General features: G+C 39.9%; 1 protein-coding gene across 1 annotated transcript; it reads right to left on the bottom strand.

Annotated features, from left to right (window-relative positions):
- Positions 1–8849: 8849 nt before the first annotated feature.
- Positions 8850–14537, bottom strand: LOC311285819 (uncharacterized protein). Its single transcript, XM_084401623.1, has 5 exons — positions 14381–14537; positions 13801–14175; positions 11640–11761; positions 10779–10882; positions 8850–9295 (listed from the first exon to the last, which is right to left on the bottom strand). The coding sequence occupies exons 1-5, from the start codon at positions 14478–14480 to the stop codon at positions 9148–9150; spliced, it is 849 nt and encodes a 282-aa protein (XP_084257749.1). The 5' UTR covers positions 14481–14537; the 3' UTR covers positions 8850–9147.
- Between the last annotated feature and the right edge of the window lie 336 nt (positions 14538–14873).

Below are 14873 nucleotides of genomic sequence, written 5' to 3'. Positions count from 1 at the left end.
CCTACAGTGCGATTTAAAAGACGCAGATCTAAAATCGGACGCAACCCCCCGTCTTTCTTTGGAACAATGAAGTACCGGCTGTAATAACCTGACTCCCTGCTGGGAGGAGGAACCCGCTCTATAGCTTCTTTTTGCAGAAGAGTCATAACCTCCTGTTCCATCACCAGAGCCTGCTCGGGGCCCACCACAGTGGGAAGGACCCCTCTGAACCGAGGCGGACGAGACCTGAACTGTATAGCGTAACCTCTTTCGATCGTGTGCAGGACCCACTGAGACGCATTGGGAAGATTTTTCCACTCCACTAGAAAATCTACTAAGGGTACCAGCCTCTCAAGGCTGGCCTCTGGTTGAATATTCTGAGTGACAGACACAGCGCCCTGTAACAGCGCACCGGCAGGGAGCGACTGGTCTGAGCACTCCAGAGCCCTCCTCGGAGGGGGCGAGCGTCCCTCGGGAAAGCACTCGCCGGGTCCTTCTATGCCCTGGCACGAGGGCAGGGTTGACAGAACGGACCCCTGAGGGTACCGAGAGAGAAAGGGCACCGTATGATGAGGTGTACTCCGATCTCCCTCGGAGGGGGCCACCCTCAGAGTCCTGACATTTATGGCGTCAGGACTTCTTTTTAGACGCGGCCTTCTTAGCGATAATAACTGTCCTCAGATCAGCCCTATCGCGAGAAGGCCGCGTCTAGTCCCTCCAATTTCTCTGAGGGGGGGCACGAGACGCGACATTCTGCTTTTGTTGCGCTCTTTTCGAGGAGCTACTCGACGGCTGGGGCTGCCCTTTACGTTCAGCAGCCCCGGGAATCTTGACCTTCAGGGGGATACATTTTTAAATGACGGTGCCTTAAATGACGATGCCGATTCGGGAGAGAGATAGCTCGCGAGCGTCTCCTCCACCCTCGGCATCGACACATAACCAAACGATTTCGCTCCCATAATATTAGCGTATGCATTAGATTGGCTGGTATAAATTCTAGATGAAGCTGGTCTAGCCCAGGACCTCGACACCTCAGTGTGAAGGTCCGGGAAGAACGGCAAACACCGGCGTGAAGGCTGAGCGCGAGATGGCAGAAATCTCTCATCTAATTAACTTTTCTGACGAGACTCCTGCCTATCTAATGGCCACTCGATGCTGAGCTTTTCAACAGCACGAGTTAACACATCAAACAGCTCCTCTTCAGCTGGAGAATGAAGTGACGAGTCTTCAGTCTCCTCTGTCTCAACACTTTCAACATCCAGCTCCTCAGAACTGGATAGTCGAAATTCTTGCGCCTCACCCTGGGCAGAAATAACCGCAGAGCGTGCTTCTGCACCAGGGGTAGAGGCGCTAGATCTCGCTGGTGAAGGATGAGATAGGGCGGGGCCCGTCTCAGTCCCCTCGGTGAGATCCATTTGCGAACCCCACGACTGACGTCAAAGAGCGATCGCCGGGAGCGCAGCGTCCGTAGCGGAAGACGCTCGCAATGCTCACAATCAGCCCCCTCGAGAGCTGACTGGGCATGCTGCACTCCTAAACAAGCAACACATAGTTGGTGTGAATCCCCGCCTGTGATGTAACGAGTACAGGGGGGAACACACTTTCTATATTGCTGCTTGCTCGCCATGCTCGTGGTTTTTTTATATAATATATGATATATATATAGTGATAAACTCCTGCCTAGTAACAACTAGAGACAGACAAACACAATCGACAGATTTCACACACACAGAGCGCTGCTGAAGTAACAGAAGCTGTTTCGCTTGTGTTCTCAGGGGTGCTTTATAGTTTCCTGGTCGGTGACGTCAGCCGCCTACTACGTTCCGTCTCGCCATTGACTGATTTCATTCATGCTTTAGACGCACTACGCTGGAGGCGTTCCCACCGCGTTTCAACACAGCGGTAGTTCCCTGAAGGGGAACTAGATTTCATTCTCACTCTGAAACTCTGTATGCTTACACTACTGTATGATTGAACACATATTGAATATTCAACCTCATATAGTCAAAGCATTGTGTGTAGTTTTCCCTGTGATCAAGTTAGCATCTACAACGTCCAGCAAGAGGAATCTGACTCAAACACCCTAAAACAGGCCAAACTGGACCTGTGTGTTGATGACCATAAACTGGAAGTGAATGATGATTTGCATCGCTGTTGTGTTCAGGAACAGAGAGGATGATGGGGAATAGAGATTGTGGGATGAGGACTTCCTGTTATTAAACACAAGTGGGTGACAACAGATGATTCACATTTTCCTTTTCTCAGTAGATGTCACTGTTCTACCATTTTCACTATGATGTTATAAATAAATTAAATAAGTAAATAAATAACCCTTTAACTTTGAGTTTAAATTTGAATGGTAGAAGCTTAGAAGATCCTACTTTTTTCCCCGGAACATTCATCAGGAGTCAAACCTTCTCTGTTACTGGATTTTCACAAAAGTTAAAGTCATTGAATCTGTCCTCCAACTTAAGTTTCTTCCTGAAACATCTGGGGCCTATACCATGAAGCCGGTTTAAGTGGCTAGTCAGCTATGTTTCAGTTTAGTTTCCGCCAACCCTGGGTTTTATGTACTATGAAAGTAGCTTGGCTTTAATCGGTGTTCGTCGCCATGGTATCTTATGCTGCACGGCTAACCTGCTCCGGGGCAGGTTATGTTCTGGATTCAAGACCTCAGACTGAAGTTTGACCAATCAGCTGAGAGCAAAGAAACATATAGGTGACGTAACTTATTCCCAGTGTCTGTTGCAATGACTTCACCTTTTCTTCCAAATCCGGAGGACATCTCAGCGCAAATTGTTTGACGAGCACTTCGTAGAGAAAGAGTTTTTAGCCAGACAAAATCCCCTTGCCTTTCCTGATAGTTACTTGTATGAAAGATACAGATTTTCCGGGGAAGGAATGTCTTATCTTCGCAAACTTCTTGAGCCGCACATAAAGAATTTAACACGTCGAATTCATGCACTTACTGTAACGCAAATGGTATTGCGTTGCGTTTTTTTGCAAGTGGTACATACTTGCACGGTGGGTGACGCACAGAAGCTAGGGGAAAACACGGTTTGTCGAACCATTCGCAAGGTGGTCCTCGCTCTGCAGGAGTACATGAATAGTTTCATTAGTGTTCCCCAGACATTTATCAACCATGTCCATAAAAGAGGGCTTTTATAAAATTGCCGGTAAGATATATTAATAGGGTGACATCACATGAACACGATATTTTTTTTTTTTTTTTTAAAGCAAATTTCACAAATGTACTATACAATATAATACATGTTAAGAATTATTTTAAATCTTTTTTATTATTATTCTGTTAATCTTATGATATGATTCCCTAGAGTCATTGCAACATGTATGCAGTCTATTGCTCCAATCTCCACTGCTCTAGGGGAACATGAGGCAGATTATGTTAATAGGAAGTCCTATCACAGCCTTAATGTTCAGGTAGAGATGATGTGAATATGTGAGATGATTATTTTCTGTGAGATGAATCTTTAAATTAAAAGTAACATTAACAGATATAACAATGATCTACTAAACATTTCATCTGCAGACGACTTGTGGTCATGAACGTATGATCACAAGTTTGGATGCCAAATGGCCTGGCTCCAGTGGTTGTCTCACAAATTTTCCATGAGTCTGTGTCGTGTCAGCGCTTTGAGGAAAGCAAGTTAAATTTGGTACAGTACAAAACACTTAATTTGAACTGAGATAGAAAAACCTACACAATAACCCCCTATCATGACCCTCAGACAGGGCCACAGCACCGCTCAAATGTGGCCCTCAGTAAAACCAGAGTGAAGATCGAGATGACCTTTGGCATCCTAAAGGCACATTTCAACTGTTCAGCCCTTCAGAGTCACCAGAGCGGGCATCACAGATAGTGGCTGCATGTGCCATTCTGCACAATTTAGCCACCATTAGAAAGGAGCGAGAAACACCACAAAACCAGCTTCTCCCCGATGAAACTGACCCGATCACACTTGACCACCCAGCTGGTGCAGATGTAGATGCAATCACCATTCAATATTACACTTAATAAAAGCACATTGAAACTGCAGATAGGTCTCAAACTGTTTTATTGGTTTTGTGGGATGGGAGGGAGAAAGAGAGCAAGAGAAAGTTGCATTAATAAATATTCATACTAAAGTGTTACTTGGTTAAATAAGTTCACATACTGAGATCAGTTTTATCCAGCTGTTTGATCTCCAGGTTTTTTTTTTTTTTTTGGAGCCTCCTCAGATCACAGTCCAGCTCCTTTAGTGTGCAGTCTAGTTCAAATCTCCTTTAGTGTGCAGTCTAGTTCAAGTCTCCTTTAGTGTGCAGTCTAGTTCAAGACTCATTTTGTGCAGGACGCTGACTGAGTCTGTTTCCACCTGAAACATAATTCCACCACAAACATGATCATTACAAGTTTTCTGGAAGCTCATCAAATCACAAAAAGTTCCTTGACTTACAAACACAGGACTGACTGTAATTTATGTCAAGGGTTTTAAATCCTTACACATTTCTTCTGAAGCCCATTGAGGTAGAGGCCTGTTTCTGGGGCAGGTTGTGAAAAATCCTACAATAAAAGAGATGTGTAAGGGCCAGTCCCTTTTTTATGCCACACATTCAAATGTTTGCCATAATAAAAAGCCCAGTGCATTCACCTCAGCAACACAGCAAAATCCCCAGTGTTAAATTAACACTCCTCAGTGTACATATGTGTCCACACTACAGGGTGTTAAAATTAACACTGAAGCAGTGTTGAAGTTAATGAGATAATTAAGTGATTAATTAAGTGATGATTGAGCATTATTGAAGATACCTGATGTTAATAAGCAGAATCATTGTCGGAAAGAGAAAAAACAATAACAGAAAAAAGAGAAACACAAGAACTACAACTGACTTCGAGTCATTACACATTGTTACACTTATTATTACCAGTTTGACTTTATTTCTGTCATACATCGACAAAAGTTCTTGAGATTCAACAGAAGTTTAGATGGTAATGTTTTATGGATTTTTTCTTTTCAAGTTACCATTATGGTGGTCAGTGTTTGCTTTAGTTGGGCTCTTGACCCTTTTCATTTTTTAATATTAGTTTTTCTCTGACTATTCTAACATTGTGTTTATGAAGCACATTTGTTACTGCAAGAGAAAACATGACCTGCTCACACTATGTTTTGATGACAATGACATTATCAGCATGATTCTTTGACTATATGCTTGATGTCTTATTTTATTGTTGGTGATTGTATCTCTGAGATTCTACAGTTTGAGATCCAACAGCAATATAAAAAAAATTGAAAATACTTTGTGCACAGAAGTTATTGCGTTTAAACACACAGACATCAAGAATCAGCATATGAATTTCAACAATGGTGACAATAGACAAACTAATGTGCTTTATAAACACAGAGTTGGAGCAGCCAGAGAAAAACTAATGCTAAAAAGTAAAGGGTCAAGAGCCCAACTAAAGCAAACACTGGTCACCATAATGGTGACATGAAACGAAACATTCCATAAAACATTACCATCTAAACTTCTGTTAAATCTGAATAAGACCGTGTGTAGATGTATGACAGAAATAAAGTCAAACTGGTAAAATAATAAGTGCAATAATGGTTCAAAGTCAGTAGTTCTTGTGTTTCTCTTTTTTTCTGTTCTTGTTTCTCTTTCCTTCAGTGAGTCTGCTTGTTATCATCAGGTGTCACCACTAATGGCCAATCATCACTTAATTAATCACTTAATTATCTCATTAACTTCAACACTGCTTCAGTGTTAACTTAATTATCTCATTAACTTCAACACTGCTTCAGTGTTAATTTTAACACCCTGTAGTATGGACACATATGTACACTGAGGAGTGTTAATTTAACACTGGGGATTTTGCTGTGAACTGTCTGAGAACACATAGACAGAGTGTCTTCATCATTTCCTCCACCCTAATAAATAAAAATAGGCCAATGTAAAGCATAACTGTTCTAAAGCAGGTTATGTTTGGTGTTCTGTCTGCTGCATACTGACCTCTGTGTGGGAGACTGTGTGCTGGCTTCAACAGGGACACTGTATTTCCCTTTACTGCAGACCCACATAGCAACATTGTGTCGGCCCAGATCCGGCACACATCTGGCACACGTGGAAAGATGATCTGGCCCACATGCAGCGTGGACTTACAGCACTTGGGTGGGCCACTCCTGTTTGCCAGATCTGGGCCACAAGCAGGCCATAGCAATGCCACATGTCAGCCAAGAGCAAAGAAATAAACAAGAACTGGACCTTATCTGAGCCACAAAATCTGTGTATATTAAATATGAAGTCATCTCAGCCTGTTAACAAAAAGAATCACTGAAAGAAAGAAGAGAACAGACAAAAGAGACGAGCAGAAGCACAAGAACTACAACTGACTTCAGCCACAGCCTCAGATGAAATCAACTGAAGAGAAAAGAAGACATTAAATCTGTGAAGATCTCAGCAGAGGAGGATTAAACAACTCCACAAACAGCATTACCAGCTTCACTTATTACTAACCAGACTGACTTTATTTCTGTCAGACGTCTACAGAAGTTTTTATTGAGAATTAACAGGTGTTTAACTCTAATGTGTTTCATTTGAAGTCACCATAACAGTGATTAGTGTTTCCATTAGTTGGGCTCTTAACTCTTATTATATATTTTGTCTTTTTTGGCCGCTGTGACAGTGTGTTTGTCAAACACATTTGCAGCAGCAAAGAAAGCTAAAGTGAAACGAGATCAGGTGATGATGGTTTCCTGTTGATGGTTTTATAATCATCATGAAATCGACTGCTTCACTGAGGTAATTTGAATCTAACAACTGTGTTGTACCAATAATATATTCTCATCACAAACCCTGTGTTACTGCAGCGTGATGTCCAGCAATATTATAACAATCAGTTAGAAGATTTTAACGAACATGAAAATTGAATCCACCGTGACACACAGAGATATCAAAAATCAGCACATGAATCTCAACAAGGGTGACAATATATATATATTTTTTTAGATAAACAGATTAATTTATAACATCACTGAAAAGCTACTAAATGTCACAAAAAAAAAAACAACAGCAAAAAATAAAAGCACATATTTAGAATTAAAATAATAGGACAATTCAGCTGCATAATTTATTCATGTTGCAATGCATGCTGGGAGTTTTGTACAATGATGGTACCCAGCATGCATTGCAGCAAGGTACTTTAGATTGTCACCATTGTTGAGATTCATACGTTGATTATTGATGTCTGTGTTTGTTATCGAACAGTAATTTTTCGTGCTCATGTTTGTTAAAATCTTCTAATTGATTGTTATAATATTGCTGGAACTCATGCTGCAGTAACACAGGGTTTGTGATGAGAATATATTAATGGTACAACACAATTGTTAGATTCAAATGACCTCAGTGAATCAGGTTATTTCATGATGATTATAAAACCATCATCACCTGATCTCGTTTCACTCTAGCTTTCTTTGCTGCTGCAAATGTGTTTGACAAACACACTATCACAGCTGCCAAAAAAGATATAATTCGAGTTAAGAGCCCAACTAATGGAAACACTATTCACTGTTATGGTGACTTCAAATGAAACACATTAGAGTTAAACCTCTGTTAATTCTCAATAAAAACTTCTGTAGACGTCTGACAGAAATAAAGTCAGTCTGGTTAGTAATAAGTGAAGCTGGTAATGCTGTTTGTGGAGTTGTTTAATCCTCCTCTGCTGAGATCTTCACAGATTTAATGTCTTCTTTTCTCTTCAGTTGATTTCATCTGAGGCTGTGGCTGAAGTCAGTTGTAGTTCTTGTGCTTCTGCTCGTCTCTTTTTTCTGTTCTCTTCTTTCTTTCAGTGATTCTTTTTGTTAACAGGCTGAGATGACTTCATTTTTAATATACACAGATTTTGTGGCTCAGATAAGGTCCAGTTCTGGTTTATTTCTTTGCTCTTGGCTGACATGTGGCATTGCTATGGCCTGCTTGTGGCCCAGATTTGGCAAACAGGAGTGGCCCACCCAAGTGCCGTAATTCCACGCTGCATGTGGGCCAGATCATCTTTCCACGTGTGCAATTTAACTCTTTATTTCTGTTTGCTGCAAACAAGTGTTTGTGATAAAATGTTCACAAAAGTAATAAAAGGTTGTGGTAAATACTCACCACTTTGAATTGTATTTTTATATTTTGTCTTTATCTGCTGCCAAGAACATTTGGAGTTGGGGTTGCATCTAAAAATCTAAAAATCAATGAATATTAATCTTTCTTAGTACATACATGCACATTTTTATATTATAAAAATAGGCTATAGGCTATATTACACATATAGGCTACACATACATATATACATACATAGTTTTACATAAATATAGAACGTATTTGTTTAACTTACACATTAACAATCAGCAATCTTTCTCCAACAGTCTTCTCTTGCTTTGGCAGCAGAGACCGTATTATTTCGAGCTTGAAATACATATTTAAATTCATTGTAATTCTGAATGATTATCTCTTGCTCCTCCGCGGAAAAATATATCTCTCTCGCTCTACCCGCGATTGGTTGTTCAGTGTCGACGTCACTCTTTTATGTGCACGCGCGCGTAGAGTAATCATAGCTTGAGGATCAAAGCCTGAGTTGACAGAGAAAGTTGATGAGCTGCATCATGGTACCAATAAAGCCTGATTGCATCAGTTTGGTTTTGTCAACTCAAAACCAATCCTGTAACCCCGAGTTTGTTCAGCTACCTTCATGGTACAGGCCCCTGATGACTTTTAGTGGAATAAACTTGCTTTCTGCTGCATTCTGCTGGGCTGGAGGAAATCTCAACAAAACAGATGAAATGTAAAATAAAAATGGCAAGTTTATGGTAAAGATGGTAATTGACCATTTTATTCAAAGAGTTTATTCTATTCAATTTAAAAGCAGTTTCACAGACATGCAATATCAGAACATAGGCACGGGAAACATGATGTGAGTTTATTATAGCAATAAGAAAATAATGACTACATTTTCCTTTCATTTCTGTATACACTCTTGATTTTGTATATAACAGAAAATGTTAAAAACAAAATGGATACCTTGAAAGCATTTGACATGAAAGTAGAAAAGTTTTAAAAGTTAGAAAAAGTATTTGTTCTCAATAAAATGATTCCATAAAATAATGATCGTAAGAGATGGGATGGACCCTATTTCTCACAAAGTGCTTTTTTTAAGTCAGAGCATGGGAGATCATTCCAGACGTTCAGGTCGGAAGGACGACAATACGAGCAAGACTGCATTTCAATACAGTCCTCAGTCCCACTTCCATCATTCGGCTCATTTGGAAAAAAAAACCTGAATAAAATGAGACAGATTTCAGTTGTTCGGTACCCCAAATTTTCAAGTATCTAAAATTTTTTACTCATTCAGCAAGCAAATAATAATTGAGCATATGCAAAATGAATAACAATTGAGGATCGTCACAAGCAATTAAAAACCTACACTGTTAGACTTTACCAGGTTTTTTTTACAGTAAAATACTGGCAACACTGTTTTTACACCAAAGCTTTTACACTGGTTAAGATCCGAGAATCAGACATGTCCAGAATGATTATGTAATCACCACAACAGCCTAAAACACCTGATCATTTTCTCTTGACTTTTTCTTGCCATAACAAATGTGTTTTATAAACTCATAGTTAAAGCAGTCAGAGAAAAACTGATATAATAAAGTGAATGGTTCAAGAGCCCAACAAAAACAAATACTGATCTCCATCATGGTGATAATAACTTTATTATTTTCAATAAAACATCAACAACTAAATATCTGTTTATTCTCAACAATAACTTTTGTACAAATAATGTTAAACTGGTTTCACACTCGGTTGCTGGAAGTCAGTTGTAGTTCTTGTGTTTCTCTTTTTTCTGTTCTTGTTTCTCTGTCCTTCAGTGATTCTGCTTATCAGGTGTTCATCAGTTTCTCACTTCACTCACTTCTTTTCATTCACTCTGTCAAGGGGACTATATTAGTGAACTAATAGTGATTGAGGATATAGGGTGTGATTGGGAAAACAGCCTCTGAGTGTCGATTTTGAGCGCTGTTAATTCACAGTATATTCCAGTAGGATACTTTTGTTTTCTACGGTATATTACTGTTTTAATGGAAAATGGTATGATATTGTCAGAATTTGGCCCTTTTTTACAGCAAGGGCTAACAGTGTACTAATACTCACTGTTCCCCAATAAATACCAAATACGTTTCAAGAATAAAATAGTAGAGTTGTGCAGAAACAGCAGTGTTATTAAAGGTGCTCTAAGCGGTCACACGTTTTTTTAGGCCAATTTTTATTTTTTTTCACATACAGCAAACATCTCCTCACTATCCGCTAGCTGCCTGTCCCCTGAACACACTGTAAAAAAAACGCGGTCTCTGCAGACACCCCAGGCTCCACGAAACGCAAGAAAAACAAACTGGGCGAACCCGCACCATGAAACATAACAAACTGTTCCAGCCAATAACCGACAAGAAGGATTTGGGGGTGGGGTTTGGGGGGTTAGTGCGCGGATGAGAAGGAGGGAGGGTTGAGCTAGCCTCCGTTTTGATTGAAAATACTTCGAACGTCAACAAGAAGTGACGTCACCCAACATCACTTAGAGCACCTTTAAGTAAATATTCATCAAATCATCCTGAACTTTAAGCTTGATTTCCATTGTGTCTGTGTGATGTTTGGCAACCATTCTGCTCAGTGTTGCTGAAAAACTACATCGCTTGGCAAATGTTATTTTATAAAAGCAATAAGCTTTGTTTTATATTTTCTGTGAGTGTTTTATCACTTACCCTTGTTTCAGTGGTGAATTATCCACCCATTTCATGTTGCCCTCAATCTCAATATCAGACAAACCAATCCACACACTGTCCTTGATGAATGAAGATATGAGTCTCTGTATGTGAATAAAAACAGGAATAAGTGTGATTCCTCTCATTGACTACGTTTACATGCAGCCAATAACCCGTTCAAAACCGGGATATTAGCAATAACCCGGTCGCGCACGGCCATGTAAACACCGGCAAAAACCCGGATATGCTCATATCCCGGTTTTTAAAAACCCGGATATGATCCCTGGGATCATATTTCCCCTTTTCTAACCCGAATATTTGGTCATGTAAACGCGTATCGGCATATCCCCATCAAAAGGAACATTGATTTGTGTTCTGCGCATGTTCTATTCGCAAGGAATCTTGGTCTTTTGAGTAGAGACGGCGCATACAAAAACCCGCGTGCAGTATACCGGAAGTAAACAAGAAGTACAGGTTAACATGGCGAGACGCAGCACAGCACCACACTTTTGGAGCGAGGAGGAAAGCGCAAACAAAGGCGATCGCTATCTGCCCCGAACTATTCATTAGCCGGGTGCTGCTGCTGTTGTTGTTGTTGCCTTTGGATACAGGAAGAAGAATCGGAAATGACGCATATTACGTCTTAAGGTTGTCCGTACGTCCAGACGCTAACCGTGCGTCGCCGTTTACATCGGGATATTGCCAATTGATTACAAATCCCATGTATACAGGAGTAATTCTCTCTACTCACGCATGTAAACGGGTTATTCCGAATGTTTCAGAAACCCAAATAGTGACCTTAACCCGACCATAACCCGAATATTGACAGCTTTTGATTAACAGACACTCACACAAACTCACCTGCTTCTCTTCAGTGTTGATAATGACCAGATCACCACCTTGATCCCTGCAGTATTGCCTGCTCTCAGACCAGCTCTTCTCCTCATTGGACATGAACAAATTATCTTGACCCCACAGATATCCTAAGATAAACACACTTTTTGTAAAAGTGTACAAATAAAAGATATAAAAAATAAAAAAAAAGCTGTTTTATCAAAAAATAGTTGGACTAAGTTGTCTCTAATGTGTGACTTGTGTAATTGAGTAAATTCCTCATCCTGTCATCCCAGTTAACGTTCTTAGCCTCAAAACCCCCTTCACACCGCCAGCGACACACAGCGACACGATCCAATTCATTTCAATGGAGCGCTGGCGACTTCCGGCGACACGAGCGACAGTGACCGTTGGCGACACGGTCTCAGTGTAAACAACAAAAAGACGAATCTCTGAAGACAATGACGTCATGCACATGCGTGTTACATGCTCAGTCTATAGTGTTTCATCGCCATCTAACGGCCTGGCAGCAGAATACAGCGTTTTCAGTCAAAGTCAGTCTGGGGTGTGTTTTCCGAACAATGGCGTAACTCGCTGCTTAACTGCCATAGTACGATGAATCGTTGAAGAAATCAACTAGCTAGTCACGACTGTTTCCCGAAACTGTATTGTCACAAAGTGGTCGTTCAACCACGTTGGTTTATGACATCACGCACGTGGTGGAGTAATAACTTCTTTTAATTAATCTGTTTGAGATCGAATTAATGCTAGATGTTTTGCTATAAATTACAGACAATTTCTCATTTTTCTCAGTTATTTTGCTTTATTTCCAGATTCAATCATAGGCTTGTTCTTAGAGCACGTTCGCACATGCGCACTCTTCAAAAATGGTGCTTCAAATCTCTTGACAAACTAAAATACTTAAATGACATTTGTATGTATTCTAAATAAAAGACACAGGTTGTGCTGAATGTCAGCTTGCTTATTTTGCTCAAGATAATTATTGCTTTATTAAGTCCACATGTCATGCAATCTAGAAACTCTGCTTCTAACCACAAGTCGAGAGCTGTCGTTCCAACTACACAACTTTGCGATGCTGTTCGCGAACATTCGTTAGAACGATGGTTTCGGGAAACACCGACTCGTTGAACTATGCTGATAATGACGGAACTTGCGAACATAGTTGGCTAACGATGCTTTTGGGAAACGCACCCCTGGTTAGTAATAAGTGAAGCTGGTAATGGTGTTTGTGGAGTTGTTTAATCCTCCTCTGCTGAGATCTACAACGTCCAACAAGAGGAATCTGTGATCACCTAAACTGAGTCAAACACCCTAAAACAGGCCAAACTGGACCTGTGTGTTGATGACCATAAACTGGAAGTGAATGATGATTTGCATTGCTGTCGTGTTCAGGAACAGAGAGGATGATGGGAAATAGAGATTGTGGGATGAGGACTTCCTGTTATTAAACACAAGTGAGTGACAACAGGAGATTCACATTACCCTTTTCTCAGTAGATGTCACTGTTCTACCTTTTTCACTATGATGGTATAAATAAGTTAAATAAATAAATAAATAAATAAATAACCCTTTAACCTTTCCCGGAACATTCATCAGGAGTCAAACCTAATCTGTTACTGGAATTTCACAAAAGTTTTTCACAAAAGATTCAATAAAAGTCATTGAATCTGTCCTCCAACTTAAGTTTCTTCGGATGCAAAGACCTGCATCCTGAAACATCTGATGACCTGCAGAGATAATCAACGCACTTTTTCCTCATTAAACAACAACAACAACAACAAAAACCATAGACTATTTTATATTAATATAGTATATACAGAATTATTTGATTTACAAGTGTCATGTTGTAACACTTGGCCTAATTAAATGGTCAAATAAAGCTGGTAATGCTGTTTGTCGAGTTGTTTAATCCTCCTCTGCTGATATCTTCACAGATTTAATGTCCTTTATTTTCAGTTGATTTCATCTGATGCTGTGGCACTGGAAGTCAGTTGTGTTTTCTGTGTTTCTGCTCATCTCTTTTTTTTTTGTCTAAACATGTTACTTCATTTGATGGTCTTTGACTGTTTTTTCCATTAATGCTGTTTGGCACCCTGTGCTACTAACATTAACACTTTTTTTTTTTTTTACAGCGTAGAACAACTGTTGGATTTTACAGTATACTGACCTTGTTTAGATGTTTCTTTCTTCAGTTCCTCACTCAAAGATGTGACTCTGGTCTCTAACTCCAGTTTCTTCTGATTCAAAGCATCAAAACTTTCCTGTAACTGACTTTTCTCAGCGCTGAGATCATTGACTCTGGTCTCTAACTCCAGTTTCAAAGAGTTGAAGTTGTTCTTCAGTTGGTCTTTTTCAGTCATTAGATCAGTGTTATTGTCCTGTAAGCTGATGATAGTGCGATTGAACTCTTCAACTGTGTTCTTGTAACTCTTTAACAGGTCTCTCTCTGCTGTGATGGTGATGTACAGTGTGATGAAGACCAGCAGAAGAACACAAATGAGCCCGAGACACACTGTCTTCAACACCAAACACCTGCGTCCTCCTGACAAACAGAGACAAAACACACACATATCAGTTAACAACCATTCACACGATAACATTTCAAATCAGCCTTTGTAAGTAATCAAGTGGTTTTGTTAGATAAATTATAGAGTACGTTCTTTTATAATAAGAAACATTTGGAACATTTCTCATCCGCTCAAACATTAGCGACACCGTCTCTGCGACAAACAAAACTTTCTGCTTACTTTGCTTTCGATCTTTTCCTTCATTGTTGCTGCGACTCTGTGTTGGAGGTCTCGATCTGTTATTAATATTTCTACACACATAAAAGGTCCCTGATTCCATTATTTTCTCAAACTCACAGTCTTACAGTCTTACAGTATGTGTTCACAGATGATGTGTGGTCTTTAAGATGTGTGCCGTGTTTTTAAATAGTACCAACACAGGAAGTGGTTTTTATTAGATCAGACACAGATAAATCTAGATTTCATTCTCACTCTAAAACTCTGTATGCTTACACTACTGTATGATTGAATATATATTGCATATTCAACCTCATATAGTCAAAGCATTGTGTAGTTTTCCCTGTGATCAAGTTAGCATCTACAACGTCCAGCAAGAGGAATCTGACTCAAACACCCTAAAACAGGCCAAACTGGACCTGTGTGTTGATGACCATAAACTGGAAGTGAATGATGATTTGCATCACTGTCGTGTTCAGGAACAGAGAAGATGATG

This window comes from Rutilus rutilus (assembly GCF_951802725.1).
Source record: "Rutilus rutilus genome assembly, chromosome: 2".
Lineage (NCBI taxonomy): Eukaryota > Metazoa > Chordata > Actinopteri > Cypriniformes > Leuciscidae > Rutilus > Rutilus rutilus.
The sequence above is the reverse complement of the archived record's forward strand: the minus strand, read 5'-3'. Positions and strand labels throughout refer to the sequence as shown.